The sequence below is a fragment of the Salvelinus sp. IW2-2015 genome, linkage group LG25 (genome assembly GCF_002910315.2).
Source record: "Salvelinus sp. IW2-2015 linkage group LG25, ASM291031v2, whole genome shotgun sequence".
In the NCBI taxonomy this organism is placed as follows: Eukaryota; Metazoa; Chordata; class Actinopteri; order Salmoniformes; family Salmonidae; genus Salvelinus; species Salvelinus sp. IW2-2015.
This window is the reverse complement of record NC_036865.1, coordinates 15,421,283-15,445,302: the sequence shown is the minus strand read 5'-3', so window position 1 is coordinate 15,445,302 and position 24,020 is coordinate 15,421,283. Positions and strand designations below refer to the sequence as shown.

The 24,020-nt window shown below is 40.9% G+C and overlaps 1 protein-coding gene across 2 annotated transcripts in view; it reads left to right on the top strand.

The window, feature by feature from the left end:
- LOC111951933 (cGMP-dependent protein kinase 1) overlaps positions 1–24,020 on the top strand; it is a 191,865-nt gene that overhangs the window by 146,732 nt on the left and 21,113 nt on the right. For both annotated transcript variants that reach the window (XM_023970299.2, XM_023970298.2), the window contains exons 8-10: positions 8,151–8,216; positions 12,664–12,738; positions 23,768–23,864. In XM_023970299.2, coding sequence (XP_023826067.1) covers positions 8,151–8,216; positions 12,664–12,738; positions 23,768–23,864 — 238 coding nt within the window. The remainder of the gene's footprint in view (positions 1–8,150; positions 8,217–12,663; positions 12,739–23,767; positions 23,865–24,020) is intronic.

Below are 24,020 nucleotides of genomic sequence, written 5' to 3'. Positions count from 1 at the left end.
TAGCGCGGAAGGTGCTCACTTTTTCTGTGGCTAAACCAACTAGGTTCATAATTTAAAAATTGTATTCTTATTGCAGCATGGCATACAAGTTTTTTTAAAGGCACATGAAAGTTCATATGTTCGAGAAGCATTTCTGACAAAAAACGCCATTTTAAAAAGTTTATGTTCAACACAGCTCTCCTGTGAAGTAGTGACACGCCGAACATCGACGCCTAGTTTCCCTTACTTAACCTCTACTACTCCTCTAGATGCATTGCCATCATGGATGAATAAAAACTTTGTAAAAAAAACTGAATTGGAGTTTTACAGAACTTGAAAAAGTTTCCAATGAGATGTCCACAGACACTGTTTGTACATAATAAATATTATCTGAACAAGTATGTATGCACAGATTTAGTTAGTAGTATTGTATGAGACACTTTTAAAACTAACATTTATAACAACCACAGAATATTTTTAGTTTATAATCACAAATATTTGTTACTGTTTTAAAGATAATATTTATTGATTGTAATGACCCAGAACAAATAAGTCCGGACGCCATTTCGAACTCGAGGTAATGAGAATGTGGGGGGTGAAAATTTACAAAACTCAGGCGAAAGGTAAAATGTATTTAAAAATAACACCACTTTGCTGAGAACTAGACATCTTAGTCCTCAGAATGGTAGTTGATTTTTGCAGATGGATCATGGTTTTGTAACTCAATTTGCAGACATGTTTTAAAACTGGCTTCATGAGAATCACCCGGTTAGTCTCCAGTGCCTTTCAGCCCTGGGTGGGTTTGATAATAGCAAAGAGGAACCAAATGTTCCATAGATCCCCCCTTACACACACACACCACACACACACACACACACCACACACACACACACACACACACACACACACACACACACACACACACACACACACACACACACACACACACACACTGCACGTGAGTAAAAAATAAGGGATGTAGCTAGCACCATCTTGTGGTAACTGGATGAGGAACAATCCCCATTGAGCTCTATTTACCTGTGTGAAGCAAAACAGTTACAATGCATATTGATGTATTGATTAGAAGTAATGCAGACAACCAATTACTGTGGAAGCAATAATTCACTGAGAAATCTCTACCCGTTTGGAGTGAGAGATATATACCAGTCTAGATCATCAGTTGCGTGTCATATTTCTCACACAAACAGTTATATAAGATCATTGTCTGATATTAATACAGCATACATAAGGTGGTAATTATATGGCAAATGCAGTGTAGCAAATTGAGTACAGTATGGTCTATTCCTTATCTGAAGCTAATGAACATAAGAGATGTAAGATGACATCATTAAAATGTATGTGGGACATATGGGACAGGGCTACTGTAGCTCTGCTGCCATTGGAAGACGATATGTGAAACAGATAAAYGAAAGAAAGTGTCCCACATTTCACAGTAATGAGTGAAACATTCCTTTGTGAAATGAGAGTGTTTGAGTCATGTTAATCCAACTCTTCTGATGGTCATGCTAATGATACCGTAGATTGGACTGACCCATTTGATTACAATAGGATTCATAGCTTTTCCCAGAAGAAGAATCTGTACACATTTCTGTTTAAAATAATATGTCATAGCGACACTTTCAGAATAATATTTTAAGGAGTTTAGAAAGTCTGTTTGCTGTAAATAACTCTTAAGATACAGGGAAAACCTTCTTCAAAATCGTGTTTATTTTCTCTATCTCTTGTATTCTCCCTAAGGACATCTAAGAAGGCCATCTGTATGTATCCTCAGAAGGACGCAGTGCCCACTTATTATTGTAACCATTTACCAACAAGTCTTTGTCTCGGGGCGTCTTGWGAAAAGCGATCCACACAACATTTGCTTTGATGGTCAAGCATGCCTCCCAAATTGAAATAAAGACCACAGCTTCTTCAATGAATGCTTTTGACCAGGGGGCTTCAAGCTAGGTWTTTAATCAGAGGTTAATGGTGTGTGTCGATGCTTATGAAACTCTATATGTGTGTGATGAAGGACACGCTACATCTCAAGACTCTGACTTTGATCTTTTGTTACAATATTTGCAAATCACATTCTGTTCTCTTAGCAATGATACTGGAGTGTCTGTGTGTCTGCCTGTGCACATGTTTTCATGCGCGTGCGTGTTTACGTGAAACAGAAATTGTTCCACTCTCCTCTTAGGTTATAGTCTATCATGTACATAAATCTTGTTGGCAGTTCTAGGAACAGAGGTACCTCAAAACATAGTTGTTGTCCCCGATAGGGCAGCATAGTATCTGATGTCACATTCTTGTATGAACTCCCATTTGAGGTGTAGATCCATCAACAGTTCAGACGATGTGTGCTGTGCTTCGGGGGAGTGTGTGTGTTGTGCGTGTGCGTTCATGTYTGTGGGTTGATAGGAGGGTCAGTAGAGGATGAGAGCTTATTTAAAGAGTGTGACATCGTTGACAGAGAAGGGAAACAATATGATTGGTGCTGGTCTCAAGTCCCACCTCAGCCTGTATTTTCATAACCCCTCCTTGGGACACCAGATCACCATCCAATTACCAGTTTAATTCAAACGCTCGACTGGAAATGTACACCGCTGGCCGGGTCTCTGCCGTGCTGCTCTAAAGGACATTTCAGAGCTTCTCTCTCGCTCTCTCGCTCTGTGTGTGTTTACAAGCAATTGTGAAGGTCTGRGGTGATCAGAGTAAATCAATTGTTTGCAGAGGTTAACAGACAGCAGAAATAGTTTCCAACTACTATTGTCAATATCAACAATATGACAGCCAAAAGCATTACCCCGTCAACCAAAGGAGAAGAGGAGAGCATGTGATGGAGACCCCCCTCTAWTACTTAAATGGACAATCTGGAGTTTAAACAATAACAAAGCCAWCCCCGCCACTGTTTCTGTAAAAAGCTGAGGGATGGTGCTGGATATCAAATTKATAGAAAGAGCTATGGATTCAAGGACTGACCATCATCCATGATATAAAAAGTATAGTTGTAACCATGTTTTGAGGCTATAAAGTGTTTGTTTACATTTACTTAGTTTACAAACAGTGGAGTAAAACAAGCTTATATTTGGGGTTCTGGTGGGGTATGGCAGTTGAACTAAACTCACAAGACATTTATAAATTATATCCTTCAAGAATCATTGGGTATCACGTCATTAACTTAAGTCCAAAAATGGATGTAGCAACTGCAGATTGCCCCTTTAACAGTGAATCTATCTATCCCACACACCGGCTGTATTGGGTTGTTGGTGTCTTAATGAAAGGAAATCACCATGGTGTGTAAATAATACAAAAACTGTACACCTTTTATGAGGCAAATTAGCGCAGCTAGCAGCTCAGTCTCTGTGTGTATGTACCATTTAGAGGAAAGGGCTCTGCTCATTATCTGAGATAGAAAGCAAAATAGATTTTGTGTGAATCAAATCAAATTGTTTTTGTCACATGCGCCAAATACAACATTACTGTGAAATGCTTACTTACAAGCCCTTAACCAACAATGCAGTTCAAGAAATAGAGTTAATAAAACATTTATTAAATTAACTAAAGTAAAAAAAATGGAATTATTCACAAGGTAACACAAGAAATGTACATAACAATAACAAGGCTATATACAGGGGGTAGCGGTACTGAGTCAATGTGCGGGGGTACAGGTTAATCAAGGTAATTTGTAATGTGACTATGCATAGATAATAAACTGCGAGTAGCAGCCGGGTGAGGAGGTGGTGGGTGGTGTTCAATGTAAATAGTCCGGGTGGCCATTTGAATAGTGTAGTTGTTCAGCAGTCTTTTTTCTTGGGGGTAGAAGAGTGTTTTGGTCCTAGACTTGGCGCTCTGGTACAGCTTGCCGTGCGGTAGCAGAGAGAACAGTCTATGACTTGGGTGACTGCAGTCATTGACAATTTTTGGGGCCTTCGTCTGACACCGCCTAGTAAACTCAGCAAAAAAAGAAACGTCCTCTCACTGTCAACTGTGTTTATTTCCAGCAAACTTAACATGTGTAAATATTTGTATGAACATAACAAGATTCAACAACTGAGACATAACCTGAACAAGTTCCACAGACATGTGACTAACAGAAATGGAATAAGGTGTCCCTGAACAAAGAGGGTGTCAAAATCAAAAGTAACAGTCAGTATCTGGTGTGGCRACCAGCTGCATTAAGTACTGCAGTGCATCTCCTCCTCATGGACTGCACCAGATTTGCCAGTTCTTGCTGTGAGATGTTACCCCACTCTTCCACCAAGGCACCTGCAAAGTTCCCAGACATTTCTGGGGGGAATGGCTCTAGCCCTCACCCTCCGATCCCACAGGTCCCAGACGTGCTCAATGGGATTGAGATCCGAGCTCTTCACTGGCAATGGCAGAACGCTGACATTCCTGTCTTATAGGAAATCACGCACAGAATGAGCAGTATGGCTGGTGGCATTGTCATGCTGGAGGGTCATGTCAGGATGAGCCTGCAGGAATTGTACTACATGAGGGAGGAGGATGTCTTCCCTGTAACGCACAGCYTTGAGATTGCCTGCAATGACAACAAGCTCAGTCCGATGATGCTGTGACACACCGCCCCAGACCATGACGGATCCTCCACCTCCAAATCGATCCCGCTCCAGAGTACAGGCCTCGGAGTAACGCTCATTCCTAAACTCGAATCTGACCATCACCCCTGGTGAGACAATATTTATTACCTGGMGCGGCAGGTAGCCTAGTGGTTAGAGTGGTAACCGAAAGGTTGGAAGATTGAATCCCCGAGCTGACAAGGTAAAAATCTGTCGTTCTGCCCCTGAACAAGGCCGTTAACCCACTGTTCCTAGGCCATCATTGAAAATAAAAATTTGTTCTTAACTGACCTGCCTATATATATATACAGTGGGGAGAACAAGTACTTGATACACTGCCGATTTTGCAGGTTTTCCTACTTACAAAGCAGATGGATTACCAGTACGTGTACTCAAAGTATGCGCGGACCATTGCCATTGGATGAATCCCGGAACATATTCCAGTTTGTGCTAGCAAAACAGTCCTGTAGCGTAGCATCTGTGTCATCTGACCACTACTGTATTGAGCGAGTCACTGGTACTTCTTGCTTTAGTTTTTGCTTGTAAGCAGGAATCAGGAGGATAGGATCATTGTCAGATTTGGCAAATGGAGGGCAAGGGAGAGCGTTGTATGCGTCTCTGTTTGTGGAGAAAAGGTGGTCTAGAGTTTTTTTTCCTCTGGTTGCACATGTGACATACTGGTAGAKATMAGGTCAAACGGATTTAAGTTTTCCTGCATTAAAGTCCCCGGCCACTGGGAGCGCTMCWTCTGGATGAGCATTTTCTTGTTTGCTTATGGCCTTATACAGCTCGTTGAGTGCGGTCTTAGTCCCAGCATCGGTTTGTGGTGGTAAATAGACGGCTACGAATAATATAGATGTGAACTCTCTTGGTAGATAGTGTGGGCTACAGCTTATCATGAGGTATTCTACTTCAGACGAGCAATACCACGAGACTTCTTTAATATTAGACATCGCACACCAGCAGTTATTGACAAATAGACACACACKCCCGCKCCTCGTCTTACCAGACGTAGCTGCTCTGTCTTGCCGAAAAACGGAGAAGCCAGCCAGCTCTATATAATCCGTGTCYTTGTTCAGCCAAGTCTCTGTGAAACATATTATTCCAGTTATTACAGTTTTTAATATCCCGTTGGTAGGATATTCTTAAGCGTAGATCATCCAGTCTGTTTTRCAATCATTGCACGTTGGCCAATAATACCAAGGGTAGTGGCGGTTTACTCCCTCGCCAATGAATTCTCACAAGGCACCCAGGCCTCCGTCCCCTGTCTTTTTTTTCACACAAATGATGGGGATGAGGGCCTGGTCTCGGGAGGCAGTAAYTCCTTCGCGTTGGACRCATTAAAGAAAAATCTTTGTCCAGTTCGAGGTGAGAAATCACTGTTCTGATGTTCAGAATCTTTTTGCGGTCATAAGAGACGGTAACAGCAACATTATGTCCAAAATTAGTTTTTAAAAAATGCAAAAAAACTAACAAAATAGCAAAGTTGGTTAGGAGCCAGGAAAACGGCAGCCATCCCCTCCGGCGCATCTATGTGTGTGTGCGTGCGAACGTACATGTTTGTGTTGGGGGTTTCTTTCTTCCAACATGGAAAAAGCAATGTACCCTGTCCTCTTGAGAGACAGGTGTATCGGCCAAAACACTGTTGACAACAGCACAATGGCAGAGAGAGTTTCACAACTAGTATTGTCAATATCAACAAAAACGTTACCCCGGCAACAAAAGGAGAAGAGGAGAGCAGGTGATGGAAATCCCCCTCTAATATGAAACCCTGGAGGTCCCTTAAATGGGCAATCTGGAGATMAAACAATAACAAAGCCACCCCTGCCACTGTTTCTGTAAAAAGCTGAGGGATGGAGCTGGATATCAAATTCATAGACAGAGCTATGGATGCAAGGACTGACCATCATCATCCATGATATAAACGTATAGTTGTCACTATGTTGAGGCTATACAGTGTTTGTTTACATTCATTTTGTTTACAAACAGTGGAGTAAAACAATATTATGTTTTGGGTTCTGATGGGGTTCAACAGTTTAACTAAGCTCACGAGGCATTTATAAATGATATCTTTCAAGAATCAATGGTATCACGTCATTAACTTCAGTCCAAAAATGGATGTWGCAACTGCAGATTMCCCCTTTAACAGTGAACAGCTAGCAACTCAGTCTCTTTGTGGGCTCTGCTCATTATCTGAGATAGAAAGCAAAATAGATTTTGTCRGTGTGTGTGTGTGAATGTGTGCATGCGTATGTGTGTGTTGGGGGTTTCTTTCTTCCGACATGGAAAAAGCAATGTACCCTGTCCTCTTGAGAGYCAGGTGTATCTGCCAAAACACTGTTGACATCAGTAGCACAATGGCAGAGAGGCTACATTTGGCACATAGTCCCAATTCACACCCAGCAGGTGTTTATGATGGCAAGTACTAGGATGTACCACTCAGGGACTGGATTTAGTTAAATMAATACCCCCTTCAGKCTCCCGCCTCCCTCCCTCCACATMCCKTGTGCATGCCCATGTGAGAAAAAAKCCTCTCTCTTTCCTCTAGCCCATCTTTACCCCAACACTCCTTAATTGTTGCCTCCTCTCCTTTCTTTTCCACTGGTGAAACCCTTGTCATTTCCAGCAGCTGTGACATTTTGAGATAGGGAGTGTGTGTTTGTGTGTGTGTGTTTGGAAAGTGGGTAGTGGTGGGGGGGTGTATGAGGAGGCTAGATGGCATGAGAAGGGCTTGTCACCTCGGTCCATGTGAAATAGGTTGCGTAGCAGCTTAAACATATGGGTCATTCCTCCCCTACTTAGACTGTGACTTGACTCACATGTCAACAGCTCTAATGCTGATACACGTTCTCACCGATCGGGAGTAAAGCTTGATTCCGTACTTGTTCAGTACTGTATTTAGTGCAGTATTTAGTACAGTATTTAGTGTATGCTCATCTTTTGCCAACAGAGTTTTCCTGTTATGAATTTGGATGAAGTGGAATACTGTATGGACTCCTCCAGCTGCCGCATTAAGTGTTAGGTTTCAGTGTGTCTTGGAGTGGTCTTCACTTGACCCTGAGATCTGTTAAAGTGTGTGTAGACAGCTTGCATGGACTCGCCTTCCCAGCTGTAAGTGTAGATTTGAGTGTTCTCAGTGATACGGTAGAGAGAGTGTGTGTGTGTGTGTGTGTGTGTGAGGACTGGTCGTGCTAGTTAGACTGGAGGGGCCATGGAGTCCTGGGACAACTCAGACTCTGAGAGCGACTGGGGAGACGAGTCCTCGGAAGAAGAGGATATCGATGATGTCACTAACAATACAGAGTAAAGCTGGTTTTACTTTTGGTACCGTTTACTGTCGCTGATGTCCATGTATTTGTCAACACAAAGCTTGATAATCCTATGATGAAATGTTTCTATGGCAAGTCTGTGTTTCTTAACGTATCAAATGCAGTTTTGGAATGATTTATCAAAATGTGGAACAAAATGTTTTTATTGTGTAATAACTATTTTTCCATGTAATTTTAAACACATACCTGGTCGTTACTGTTTCATAAAAAAAGGTGCTGCGTAATATTTGTTACTAATGACCGTATGTGTGTTCTGTTGCAGGGAGGACATCAGGACAGCAAACATCATCGCTGCAGAGGCCGTTACATGTCTGGTCATCGACAGAGAGTGAGTGTTCAAAACCTCAGTACCTTCTCTTGTATTCTGAAATGGTTTTAATAATTTGGTCTAGAATCTTACATAACATAAGCCATTAGGCAGAAGCTTTAATCCAAAGCAACTTTTTTTTGTACAAATGGCCCTGGGAATTGAACCCATAAACCTGATGTTGCATGCTCTACCAACTGAGCCATACAGGACACTCATTGTGTCACTGCTAACATCAGGCAGTATATCAGTTAGCTGTAATGTAAGAGCAGGGTTGGGTGGTATCAGGTTTGCTCCTCTCATGGGCAACCCTTAGTGAGTGAGTCATCTGAATGAGATGATTATTATGGTCTGTCACTCTGTCACACAGACCGCTAATGCTCTCGCACCTCACATAGCCAGCTTGCCATATGCGTCAACAAGAATGGGTTGGGTTTGGGGCCAMGATGAGAGAGAGGTTAGCGGTGGCRGGCAGCCTGCTATCTATCTTTCTGGAGGGAAGAGAGAGGGAGGGAAAGAGAGAGATAATGAGAATTAGGGGATAATGGTGAGAGAGAAACTCCAGCACAGATACAGTTGAAGTCAGAAGTTTACATACACATTAGCCAAATACATTTAAACTCAGTTTTTCACAATTCCTGACATTTAATCCTAATAKAAATTCCCTGTCTTAGGTCAGTTAGGATCACCACTTTATTTTAAGATTGTGAAATAAGTTTTTTCAGCTTGTATTTCTTTCATCACATTCAACGTGGTCAGAATGTGTATCTCATACACTTAAAACCTTCATATCTGGACTAACAATCACGATCCGGGATCAGTTCTCGATCAGAACGCTGACTAGCATAGCTGTCTGCGCCACAGGGAATTATATTATAATATAATTTCATGAAATCTAAAGTCCAATACAGCCAAATGAAAGAATAAAGATCTTGTCGAATCCAGCAGTGGTCGATTGTTTAAAATTTTACAGCGGAAAACACAACATATATTTACTGTTAGCCTCACCACAACTAGCACCAACACACTGCCATTTTGTATAGCACCGCAAAGATAGCTTTCACAAAACCATAAATGGAGATAAAATTATTCACCTAATCTCTTTGAAACACTTCATCAGATGACAGTTTATGAAATAAGTGTTATACAATACATTTAGTTTGTGAAAAATGTTGCATTTTATGCTACAAAATCATGGTTTTACATTGGCGACTGGTCAGAAATGGCTCCAAAATGTCGGAGAAATTTTAGAGAGTCACGTAACTAAACAGAAAAACTCATCATAACTTTGCTGAAAAATACATGTTGTACATATATAAAGATACACTGGTTTTAACCTCTAACAGATGCCTCACTACGCGGGTCCGGGATTACCCCACCCCACACCTGATTAGCATAGCTGTATAGCTTCAAAGTAGATAGTTAAGCATTTAAATCAATATAAATCAACATATCAAAAGACACAGGATGAAAGATACGATCCTTGTGATAAAGCAATTTCAGATTTTAAAAATGTTTTACAGAAGACAAATATGTTTAATCTAATTAGCTTACATTTAAAAAAATACACACTTTTTCTAACTCATCAGTTTCTTACTCATCAGTGCTTCACATTCGGCCAAACTAGATTTTGAATAGCATAAACAAAAAAAACTCTTCAGAAACAGTCTGATAAATACTATGGTAAGGATAGTTTTTGTTAGAAAAAAGTGCATTTTCAGGTAGAAATAAGTTTAACATTGGCAGTGCAATCTGAAATAGGTGGAGCAGCGGAATAATTACAGAGACTTGACTGTTAATTACCAAAAGATATCTTAAAACACTTCAGAAACAATAAGACGCCTACAGGCATCGAAAGAACCAGATCTTGTTGAATACAGAGGAATATTCGATTTACTAAGTTGTTACAAGCAGGAAAAACAATATATTTTATAGCGTCACACATACCATAGAAATCACAACGCATTTACCAGCGTAAATGTTTAGCCGATCGTAAAAACCCACAAAGATATAGTAATTTGACTAACTTGATATCCTTCATCCGATTAAGACCTGTAACATAATATTACCAATGCTATAGCTTTTTGTTCGAAATGTGCATTTTAGCAGCAAAAGTGGTTATAACAATGTAATCACTAAACATTGCATGTATCTGCGCGCCATTTGGATTAGGCCTAATTCTTTATAAAAATACTAATTCATAAATTGACTAAAAATATAAAGTTGGAAACATCGAAAGTGATAATAGTTTTATGCAATTCGCTATGTAGTTTTTAAATTAACGTACTTAAGACTAAGTGTGCGTTGCGCAGACAGTGCTGCAAGTGGCGGCAAACACTATGACATTTTTCACATAAATAACGTTAATAACATCATAAATAGTTTCCTATTTTGGCGAGCTTCGATCGTATCTTGGGCAATGTGTCTTTTCTTCAAAAATAATAGTTGCTTTGTTTAAACAGTCTCTCCCCTTTGAATAGCCTCAGCTACAATTAATTCTATGTCTGCTCATACACATAATCAAATCTAGAACTTAGAATACAAGGGGGAATTTCAGAAAGATAGCACTATACTTCGCCATAACTGATATAAAATCGGTTTCAAATAAACGTTAGATGTTTCTAACACCTATATTCTAATTAAATTACAGACGGTACTTCTTGGTACGATAATGAGTCGTTCCAAATTTACATTTGGATTCTTGCAGGCGCCATGAGAACGAGAAAGAAAGTTCTCTCGTTCATGGCTTTATAACCTCGGGACAGCTCGTAGAACAGCATTCACTTTCTCAATTAGGTATATGCGATCCAGGGAGGAGGGGGTGCAAGTTCAATTCCAGCATAGATATCATGGCCTTTAAAACTGAACCAGATCAGAGGATAATTCAGACCTGCGCAGTCATGTCGAAGATTTTTGCTGTAGAGGGAGTTCTGGTCCAAGAACGATAATTCAAACGGTTTTAAGAAACAATCGTGTATTTCTATCCAATATTAGTAGGATATGCATATTGTAAACATCAAGAAATTGAGCAATAGGCATTTAATTTGAAGAACAAAAATGCTATGCGGAACAGCACCATAATACTGCAAGAAGTTAATGGCAACGCTGTGTTAGATTTAAAAAATAAAAAATTTTAGAAAAGACAGCTATGCACTATCTGTTTGATACAGCGCTCAGCGACCTTTCACGCATGTTGGAGTCCAACAGATCAAGAATACGAACATAAATGAATAAATTTCGCTGTTTTATGAACTTTCATCTAGATAATGCAGTGCTTAAGGCATTGGAAAATTGGTCCCAAGGATGAACCAGATATGTGAGGAAGGTACTAAATTTTAGGTCTTGGCTGATTTCTTTTGATTTTCCCATATCAAGCAAAGAGGCACTGAGTTTGAAGGTAGGCCTTGAAATACATCCACAGGTACACCTCCAATTGACTCAAATTATGTKATTTAGCCTATCAGAAGCTTCTAAAGCCATGACATTATTTTCWGGAATTTTCCAAGCTGTTTAAAGGCACAGTCAACTTAATGTGTAAACTTTYTGTAAACTTCTGACCCACTGGAATTGTGATACGGTGAGTTATAAGTTAAATAATCTGTCTGTAAACAATTGTTGGAAAAATTACTTYTGTCATGAACAAAGTAGATGTCCTAACCGACTTGCCAAAACCATAGTTTGTTAACAAGAKATTTGTGGAGTGGTTGAAAAAAWCGAGTTTTAATGGCTCCAACCTAAGTGTATTTAAACTTCCGACTTCAACTGTATATGTGTGTGTGTGCTTGCGCGTGTGTTTGCATGTCACAATGTAAGTATTTTGGCATGAGGATTTAGCCTTGGCAGCCAGGGTTGTAAGCTGGTATTTCAGTTGTAAAGATATCAATTGAAATGTATATTTATCATTAGTATCCTTCATTTTCATATTCATCAATATTTGCTTAAGGATTTATTGGTCTAGGGTTCAAGCACATCCAAACAGAGATGATATGTGTGGGGAATCTGGGTATTATAAYTTGATCAGGTGGTCTTGGGGTCTTATAAATTGAGACCAAGTGGTTTCCACTTCAAACAAACAGCAATCTTACAAAGGTTTATTTAACATTCATAAAGTTTTCATAGGTACTATAAAGATGCAATACACAGCTGCACTAGATTAGTCATATGGAGAATAAGTGGCTAGGGGTATATAGAGACCRGCTTATTAAGTATGTCATGTCAATTACAATTATCAAGGGGCTGGAGCAGTTACACTACAGTTAATGAAACACAAGGCCAATTAGCAATGTTTTTGTCATTTAGACAACTGACGTGATTACTTGAAGACAACAATAATTATATATCAAGATATTACAGTTTATTGAATGTCATTTAAGGAAGAGGAGGGTGACATCAATGCAATGGGATCAATGTCTTGAACTCATATAAAAATGAATGTTTCACAAACACTCTTTCACTTCCTGTGTTGCAGCTCCTTCAAGCACCTGATTGGAGGGTTGGAGGAGGTGTCCAGTAAAGGCMGTGAGGATGCTGAGGCCAAGGCTAGGTAAGTCCCCTTTCTTTCACTGTCTACTCATTACTCATTCTATCAACTGGCCTTGCTTGGCTTTGTGGTTTTGTCAACCTTCGGTCTGTTACATAACGCAATTCTCTGGTGACAGACATGGAAGTTAAGGTRGTAACCTCTACAGCAGCCCTTGGAGGAACCAATATGTTAAGTGTGACCATGAGAACAGGAGCATAGCACCAGACACTGGACACCCTGGCACAGGGGCACCTTGGTGCTGTGGCGTGTTCTTGTTGGCATAAAGAGATGCCATTTCAGTGCAGGGTAATGTTGTGAGACAAGGTGAGGAGAAAGCAGAACTGTGGTTGAAACACAGGACAGACTGACCGCAAAGCTGTGAATAAAGTGAAACACCGGGGTCAGCTTGTCACCAGCCAAGACACTCGGAGAGAGTTGACAGTGGTATATCTAGTGTTACATTATTGTATATCCCTATTCTACATCCCCTCTGTGGTAATATAATGTGTCATTTAGCAGATGCTTCTATCCAAGGCGACTTACAGTCATGCGTGGATACATTTGCTTATGGGTAGAGGGAATCGAACCCACAACACTTGGCATTGATAGTTCCATGCTCTACAGAATGAGCCACACAAGACCAAATAAATACAACTCTAATTCATCTGTCTGTCAAATCAAAATATGTGCCTTTGTCACCCTGATAAAAATGACTTTTTCACCGTCCCGCTACTGTCTGTTGTATCCCCGGAGTTTCCTTTCCTGTTCGTTACTTCCTGGGAGCCYGTTGCCAGGGGAGATTGAGGAGCCCGAATCAGACCGCCACTGAGATGGAACCTGTCTAATTGGCCACAGCTGGCTGGGCGCCACACAGCAACCGCATCTTGACTACAGCTTCTCGCTATTAGGGAGAGTTGCCTTTTCCTCAACACTACACTTTTTGTTTATCATTTGATTATTTCCTCAATGCAGTAAGGGTGGTAGTTCTCCCTTTGGCATAAAGGAATATCCTAACCACATTTTGTGGAACATTTMTATTAATTTCTGTCACTTAAGCAGGTGTTTCTATCCAGAGTTTAGTAACAAAGGCAAAACCTACAACTTAGTTTTGAGTGTGTGTTTGAGCTTGGACACACCGTGTATAGAAAGGGTCTGGTCTGTTCCAGGCTCCAGTCCCTGATGTGATGAAAATGGAGGTACTGGCAGCTGTGTACCATCAGAAGATCTCATGGGGGACTTTGGGAAGCACTCTCCCTCTCTCTTCAGGAAGCATTGGAGCAATAGATGGGGGCTTGGAGGGGGTATTAGAGGTTAGAGTGTTTGATACATTATATACACTCATATACAGATACACACATGCAGGCAAACACTCATACAGCCAGGCACACTCGCGCACGCACACATACTCAGACAAGAATGACATAATTCTTTATGATCTTATCTGTCTACTGTTCACTAATCCACTAATGTCAGAAATATAGTTGTTTTATTACACCTTAGGGAATTATTTTGGTAGTATTATGTTCTTTGTTGGAAGTCTGTATGATGTTTAAACATGTTATTATAAACCTTACATACAGTAATTCCATACCTGGCTGTGTGTACCTCGTATGGTACATTTGAAATGTCAGCCTCTCTCATACTGAAATTCTTATATTGGGGGGGGGGGACTACAGAAGATTCTATTCTTTGTGTACAAAATATAAATAATYTTTCACTGTTTTGCTTACATCCTGGAAAGAGATAAGAATGGAGAAAGGTACTCTGTGTTGGTCACTGTAGTGAGGCCCACGTCTGAGTAAGACAGTGAATAGAGTCTTTGTCATGGAACCTACTGTACAATCTTCTGCATTGTGTCCAGTATGATACATTGGTAATGTTTTCAACAATATTTCCATCCCTGGTTGTGCAGTTGGATTCAAGGTTGTTGTATACCAGTGGTGTAAAGTACTTAAGGAAAAATACTTGAAAGTACTACTTAAGTAATTTTTTGGGGGTATCTGTACTTTAATTTACTATTTATATTTTTGCCAACTTTTACGTCACTACATTCCTAAAGAAAATAATGTACTTTTTCCTCCATACATTTTCCCTGACACACAAATGCTTAGTATGTAAATTATGTCTGAGTGTTGGAGTGTGCCCCTGGCAATCCGTCAATTGTTTTTGTTAAATGGTGCCGTCTGGTTTGCTTATGGTTTATATTTTTGAGACTTAAGTACATTTTAGCAATTCCATTTACTTTTGAAACTTAAGTATATTMAWAACCAAATCCTTTTAGACTTTCACTCAAGTAGTGTTTTACTGGGTGACTTTCACTTTTACTTGAGTCATTTTCTACTGAAGTATGTTTACTTTTACTCAAGTATGACAATTGAGTACTTTTTCCACCACTGCTATACAATACAAATGCTTGTGTTGTATTGTTYTATCTCATCTTTCAAAATTAATTTTGTCCGATTTGCAAGAAATGGGGGTATTAGTGGTGCACGGGTCAGCTGTTTGTTCACCTGCCTGCAATTTCTGATAACCCTTCCGCAACCGTCCAACTATTATGTGATAAAGTGAAATTCTGAGGCCCTCACCCGACCCTAACCCGCAAATAGAGGAAATATTTTTGTTCTGCTTGGATGCATGTTTTATGTGGTTGAAATAGGACTGCACGATTGTTCAAATTCAGATTGCAATTGCAATTGCAATTGCAATATCCATATAGCAGAGGCTGCGATTTTCTTCTTTCTTTGACACTGTTAGGGAGTGAATGTTATTTATAATAAAGGCTAGAAAGAAAACAAGTGACCCTCCCCTATACCTAAAATAATAATTAAAACAAAGTGGATAGCAGAGAAGATGTCTAATGTTTACCCGCCCTTCTTGGACAGACCAAAGCCTTAGACATGCAGTTTTAGAAACAGTTCTTCGCCCTGTAAGCATTACGTGGCACCGCTGGAATTTTGATAGCACACAGGGCTGTGGGCCAGAAGGTTGTGGGTACCGTAGACAACAGTAGGGGTGGAAATATCTCCTTTATAGTAAAAGCATTGCATGAATCTATCATTGTATTTGCAGGTCTGAGAAAAAATTGACTTTTATAAAAATGTCATGCAATTCTACGTCATTTTACATATCAGCAGAATATTTCTTAATACCACAAAAATTACAGAAATTACAGACTAAGAATGGACAGTGAGATAGGCCTATGTGTTCATCTTATCATATTTCTCCAATGCCAAATCAGTGTGTCTTGTTTTAAACCAAACTATCCCTTTTTGCAAATAATTACATCTGAAGCATCATTTGGAATCTGAGCATGGTACTTTCAAAAGTTAGGCCTTTCTTTTGACCCCAGACAGAGTAGAACTACTGATGCCAAAAAATGGAGGCTGGCTATTAACTGCTGGCTATTCTTCTTCTGTMGCTTAACCCAACGAGAGAAGGTCACTCAAGTTTTTCCCTAAAAGCTGTCTGGCTTTTGTACAGAAAGTGAATAGTCACTTAATCACTTGATACTGACAGAATTAGATTATTTCCCAAGCAATGTCTATTTTTTGTCTCCTCGGCTATAGAAGGTTGTAGCTCAGCCTCTGAATGTCAAAGAAAGTAACGTCTTTCCCGCGTATTCACAGCTTGTTTCTGGGATAAAGCTTTGCGGACCAAAGCTCTGTTATAGATCACTTTATATAATCAGATCAGTTTTATTTTCTTCAAAAATCCAATTTTCTTTAATAAAATGTAGGCCTATGGCGTACCCCCTGAATTTGAGTTTTGGTTTTAACTTAACTGACACGGAGGTAGGCTATTTAATCAAATCGAATTGTATTTATTACATGCGCCGAATACAACTGATCTGGACTTTACAGTGAAATGTTTGCTTACGGACCTTACTCAATGATGCAGAGTGAAAAAAATCTTACAAAATAAAATAGTAACAGTAAAATAGTAATAGTAAAAAGAGGAATTAAATAAAATACATAAGAATGGAGCTACAGTATATACAGGGAGTACCAGTACCAGATCAATGTGCAGAGATACAATGTACTTGAGGTAGATATGTACATGAAGACAGGGTAAAGTGACTAGGCATCCGGATAGATAATAAGAGTAAAATAAAGAACAGAGTAGCAGCAGCAAGTGTGTGTGTGTGTGTGTGTGTGTGTGTGTGTATATATGGTGTGTATATAAAGTCTAGTGAGTGTGCGTAGGGTCAGTGCAAGATAGAGTCAGAGCAGATAGTTTGTTAATTGATTATTTAGCAGTCTGGCTATTTAGCAATCTTATGGCTTGGGTGTAGAAGCTGTCTCTGAGCCTGTTGGTCCAAGAGTTGAAGCTTTGTTACCGTTTGCCGGATGGTAGCAGAGTGAACAGTCTATGACTTGGGTGACTAGYGTCTTTGCCAGTTTTTCGACACCGCCTGATATAAAGGTCCTGGATGGCAGGGAGCTTGGCCCCAGTGATGTACTGGACTGTGTGCACCACCCATTGTAGCACTTTGCGGTCAAAGGTGGTGCAATTGCCATACCAAGCGATGATGCAGCCAGTCAAGATGCTCTCGATGGTGCATCTGTAAAACCTTTTGAGAATCTGAGGGCCCATGACTAATCTTTTCAGCCTCCTGAAGGGAAAGAGGTGCTTCCGTGCCCTTTTCACGACTGTGCGGGTGTACTGTATGTGGACCATGTTAAGTCCTTAGTGATGTGGATGCCAAMGACCCGCTCCACAACAGCCCTGTCAATGTGGATGGGGTCGTGCTCTCCCCWRRTTCTCCTGTAGTCCACGATCAGCTGCTTGGTCTTACTGACATTGAGGGAGAGGTTGTWGTCKTGGCACCACACTGCTAAGTCTCTGACCTCCTCCCTTTAGGCTGACTCATCGCCGTCGATGATCAGGCCTACCACTGTTGTGTRGTCAGKAAACTTGATGATGGTGTTGGAGTCATACGCGGCCACGCAGTCGAGGGTGAACAGGGAGTAAAGGAGGGGACTAAGCACACACRCCTGAGGGTCCCCCYTGTTGTAGGTCAGCGTGGCAGAGGTATTGTTGCCTACCCTCACCACCTGGGGTRGACCCATCAGGAAYTCCAGTATGCAGTTGCAGAGGGAGGSGTTTAGTCCCAGGATCCCTAGCTTGGTYATGAGCTTGGAGGGGACTATGTTGTTGAATGCTGAGCTGTAATATATGAACATCATTCTCATAGTTATTTCCCCTTTTGTCCAGGTGGTGGAGGGCAGTGTGAAGTGCACTTGAGATTGCGTCATCTGTGGATCTGATGGGACAGTATGCGAATTGGAGTGGGTCTAGGGTGTCTGGAATGATGGTGTTGATGTGTGTCGTGACCAGCAGGTTTCCTTGGAGCTCTTGTGAACAGGGACAGTGGTGGTCAGCTTGAAACATGTTGGCATTACAGACTGGGACAAGGAGAGATTGAAAATGTCAAAATAGGTAGGCCTACCTCTTATTTCTTAAATAGGAAGAAATAGGCTGAAACACAAAGCCCTCTTGAAGTTAGTCAAATCTAATTCAAATGAAGACAATTTAAATGAATTATGCCTATTTGAATTTGCCTACTTTCAACATCATAAGCTGTCCATTTCCGATTTATTGTTTTAGCACCCCAATGTAAGTTACTCAAATCTGGCTTATTGTGAGGTCAATGACTCTGATAAATACATCATGGTCAAGAAACATATTGTTTTTAATAAAATTAATTATAGTAGAAGCAAGCTATCAAAGTTGACCTCTGGTTCTCCTTCTCAACMTTGTGCTCTCCTTCTCAAACTGTTCAGAACATAGTCTATAGGCTAGTCTGTGCGCAACATCAAAATGTATTTTCGGAAGAAGCCTTTGACTCTCCTCCTGAACTGCCACTGTAGGCCTACACAGCACAGCATTGGTTAGSCAGCACTAAAAAAGGTTTTTGATCAGCAAGAGCAGAGCAGGCCGGMGCTCAGGGTTGGAATATCCATTACAGTGTGTAATGCAGACTAGTTTTATTTACACCATCCGAGCAGATATTAAAAATATAACTTTGCTCTGTGCTTCTAGGAGCATGCACTTCGTAGCCTATAGRCTATAGGCTATGGATCATTTGACTGAGACCACACTAAATTACCTATAGGCGCACTTGATATTGCGCGCCCAGCGGYGAATCAGAGATGAGTCGCAACATTGGCCACACGATATACAGTATAGCATAATAAGCAACTAATTCTAAAACAGTGAGAAATATTGAAATGTAATCAATTACAAATGACTAGATTAAAAAAAATACTAAACCCTCCCCTTAACTGAAATTGAAAAAGCATGACCCTCCCCCATTTTCCTCCAAGTAACCATTCTGTACATTTTTATCCATCCCTTAATACAACAAAAACTAGACTATGGTGCCTCCTCCAATGAGATGTGCTAGTCTTTGTTCATTCACTCGCTACATGCACAGATGATGCTGACCAATCACAAGCAGGATCTCTCACWCTCTGCACAGTTACACACTGGTGAGGAGTGAAAGGGCTTTACCTGTGTGTGCGTCGGAAACACGAGTGCTGCTAATGATAAGGTAGATTTGGTGCCAAAGAAGGGCGCATCTTCGGAGTAGGCCTATGGCAGTATTTCGGCTASAAGCAAACCGATGTCAACCACATGCAAGTGTTGTGCAGAAAATACCTCAGATTTGTGGTGATCATATTAAAATATATCATCAACAAGCTGTTTTCGCCCACAGGACTGGCTCTGACTGGATGTTTTTTGTTTGTCACACCGTTGTCTATAAACCCTAGACACTGTTGTGCGRGAAAAGCCCATGAAGGGGCCGTTTCTCAGATACTGTATCTGGCGCGCCTGGCACCTACGATCATACCACYCTCAAAGTCGCTAGGTCACTCGTTTTGCCCATTCTAACATTCAATCGAACAGTAACTGAATGCCTAGATGCCTGTCTGCCTGCTTTATATAGCAAGCCACATGACTCACTGTCTGTAGGAGTGAACGATTTTCGTGAAAGGGGTGGTGTACCTAATAAACTGAAAGGGATGGTGTACCTAATAAACTGAAAGGGATGGTGTACCTAATAAACTGAAAGGGATGGTGGTAACCTAATAACTGAAAAGGGGTGGTGTACCTAATAAACTGAAAGGGATGGTGTACCTAATAAACTGAAAGGGATGGTGTACCTAATAAACTGAAAAGGGATGGTGTACCAATACTGAAAGGGATGGTGTCCTAATAAACTGAAAGGGGTGGTGTACCTAATAAACTGAAAGGGATGGTGGTACCTAATAAACTGAAAGGGATGGTGTACCTAATAAACTGAAAGGGATGGTGTACCTAATAACTGAAAGGGGTGGTGTACCTAATAAACTGAAAGGGATGGTGTACCTAATAAACTGAAGGGATGGTGTACCTATATAAACTGAAAAGGGATGGTGTACCTAATAAACTGAAAGGGATGGTGTACCTAATAACTGAAAGGGGTTGGTGTACCTAATAAACATGAAAGGGATGGTGTACCTAATAAACTGAAAGGGTGGTGTACCTAATAAACTGAAAGGGATGGTGGTACCTAATTAACCTGAAAGGGATGGTGTACTAATAAACTGAAAGGGATGGTGTACCTAATAAACTGAAAGGGGTGGTGTACCTAATAAAACTGAAAGGGATGGTGTACCCTAATAAACTGAAAGGGATGGTGTACCTAATAACTGAAAGGGGTGGTGTACCTAATAAACTGAAAGGGATGGTGTACCTAATAAACTGAAAGGGATGGTGTACCTAATAAACTGAAAGGGATGGTGTACCCTAATAAACTGAAAGGGGTGGTGTACCTAATAAACTGAAAGGGATGGTGTACCTAATAAACTGGCTGGTGAGTGTATTCGGATGATAATGGTTTAATTAAAAATGTGTTTGTTAATATGTAGGTGTAATAATCCTATATATTATCATATGTAGCCTATAACAATGTTGGAAAAGATTAGCACAGTATGTATGCATTAATATGATCTTATTTCACTTTAGAAGTGATGTTTTCTAGCTTGACAGTTGTTTTAACCATGTCTGATGGAATTACCAAGTTTTCGCCAAGTGTTTAAATATTGCTATTTCTAATCACAATTGCAATATCTGGCCCCAAACAAATCGCAATTAGATGTAATCCACACAATATTTAATGACCCGCGTGCGGGTTATACATTTTAGTAATTTAGCAGATGCTCTTATCTAGAGTGACTTAGAGGAGCAATTAAGGTTAAGTGCCTTTTTTATTTCACTGGAGTCGGCTCTGGGATTTAAACCTGCAACCTTTCGGTTACTGGCCCAATGCTCTTAACACTAGTGTGTATATTTTGTCATCACACTTGTATAGATGAACTGATTGCTTTTCTGTATATCTGCAARTTTCTGCAGTTCTATCAGTGGCGGTTTGTGCCTTTTAAGATGAGGGAGGATTATTTTTTATGAGCATGGCCTTATTTCTATTACATCATGTTGGATGACTGTCATTCATATTRCATTCACCCAGTTTAATGTAACATCGATAGGTTTAGGCGAGTACATGATACTAGAATTTTCCCTGTACCCATCATGAGGTTGCTACAGCCTAGCCTATGATTGACAATTTACAGCGTAGGTGCACACGTCAAGATAATTTTTAGTAATCAAGGTCTTGCCTGCATCTAGCTGATCTAGGGTGTAATCATTAGTCCAACAGTTGCAAATGAGAGTTTCTCTGGACAAATTCAGATATGTTTATCCCTGTTTCGTTCCATTTGCTTCCGTTTAAGAAACGTTTTTCAACAGAATCGGCGGAGTGAATACAKCACTGATCACACGCGAACACAGTTCACTTTCATAGCAGCCACATTAAAACAGCATGATCACTTTGCTCGTTGTACAGTATACATAATTCCATCTCACAACGATCTACACTCTCTCTTCCTCTCACCTTTTTCCTTTGCTTGTGGACTTAAGTGCAGAACACATCAGCTGTCTGTGACTAGGTGAAAAAAACGGATCCTTTGATTGGGTGGACAACATGTCAGTTCATGCTGCAAGAGCTCTGATAGGTTGGAGGACGTCCTCCAGAAGTTGTCATAATTACTGTGTAAGTCTACTGTATGTAAGTGGGTGAGAARCATGAGCCTCCTAGGTTTTCTATTGAAGTCAATGTACCCAGAGGAGGACAGAACAGAGGAGGACAGCTGTCCTCCGGCTACACGATAGTGCTACCCTACAGAGTGCTGCTGAGGATACTGTAGATCTTCATTGCAAAACAGTGTGTTTTAATCAATTATTTGGTGAAGTGAATATATTTAGTATAGTTTTATCTAAAAAGCATCACTTTAATGTTTTACTATTTTTATTTTTATGAAATTCCATAAGGAGGATGGTCCTCCCCTTCCTCCTCTGAGAGGAGCCTCCACTTAAGTCTATACATTTGAATTTATTTCTTCTTTCTTCCATTCTCAACTACTGAAATGGGCTCCCGAGTGGCACAGCGGTCTAAGGCACTGCTTCTCAGTGCAAGAGGCGACACTACAGTCCCTGGTTTTGAACCCAGGCTGAATCACATCCGGCCGTGATTGGGAGTCTCATACGGCGGCGCACAATTGGCCCAGTGTCGTCCGGGTTTGGCCGGGATAGGCCATCATTGTAAATAAGACTTTGTTCTTAACTGACTTACCTAGTTAAATAAAGGTTACACACAAATACGAGTTAAGTCGAACTTCCTTTACCTGTGATGACAATGGTACAACCTCGCCATCTAGTGGTCATAAACTAGTCTTACAATCAAATGAGCTTATGACTGAGGTAGGTCTGAAATGAGCTGTAACGCTTCCCTTCTCAGATCACTTCATCAGGAAAATCTCTTGGCCTTACCCATCYCCCTTGAATGGTAAAACTCTTGACAGTAGACACCCCTCTTTGGAGTGTAGTCTGGGCTGTGTTCCAGAAGATGGGTAGAGTAGAGGGGAGTGATGAAAGGAGATGCTGGTGAAGCCCAATAGAGCCYTACTCAGTACTCAGGGACAAGTGGGCCTCGCTGTCACCCCTTGACTTGTAAAACTCTTGACAGGGAGAGGGGTCAGCTGTCAGTCACCCTGAGCTGTAAATGGGCCACCCTTTTTGGAGTGCAGTCTGGGCTGTGTTCCAGGAGATGGGTAGAGTAGACCGGAGTGATGAAAGGAGAGCCTGGTGAAGCCCAATAGATATGTGCTCAGTGCTCATGGACAAGTGGGCCTCACTGCCCCTGCTAAACATGTTCTTTTTCTGAGAAACAGGGCAGACAGACAGACAGTTGTACCAACTGGCAGAGTTGGTTCCATTGACAACACCTTCTAGACAACACCTTCTACATGTGAGACTGTGGAGAAGACCACAAACAGAGTCKTCATCATAAACATAATTGCCCTCCAGTAAGGAGGTCTGTGATTGGAGCTCATCACTAGGGCCCAGATGTTTCCTGGTAATGTCACATAGTCCAGGAAAAATTCCAGTATGGGTTAATGTGGCTGGACAGGTGTGACATTTGCAATCGCTGTGAAGCTGCTGTCCTTGCTCTCTCCCCTTTCACATGGAAAAGTATGAACCAGTCCACAGTCACAGTGATTGTTTTGGCATGCATCTGAGGCTGAAGGTGTTGACCCAGTAACCCTTTATCCTCAGGCCTCTATCTGTCCTGATCCTCTCGATTACACTACTGAGCTGATAAGGCCCACAGGATTAAACAATAACCAGAGAGGACACTGGGAGTGACAGGCCTTGCCATTTGGTTCCAGAGGAGTCATCTCATGTGACTTCTGTCCCCCTCGGTCTCTGGTGCAATGAGAACAGACAGGGGAGAGGGAGGTTCTGTGTTGTGATAGAGGTCAAGACTCAGGACATTAAAACAGGTCTGGAGAACTGCAGGTGTTTTTTTTTACCTGTTAGTTAATTGATCAATGCCAATGATTGGCCAGAGATTCCACCATCTGTCCCATGTTTAATCAGTGTAGAATTAAAAAAGTAAAAAATAAGTACTACCTCAAAGTTAACATGTCCTTGTMTTCTGTCCCTGCAGGTACGAAGCAGAGAACGCTTTCTTCTCCAACCTCAATCTGCCTGACTTCAACATCATTGACACACTGGGGGTTGGTGGCTTCGGCCGCGTAGAGCTGGTAGGAACCASAACTGCCACTGGTCGGCCTTCTGACCTAATAGCAAGCTATTGCTTAATGAACATTGCCTTGAATAGCATTGTGTAGACAAAATGTTGAGTAAACTGTCATTTGAACTTACTCTGCCGGTTGTCCACTTCAATGGTTCATGTGCAA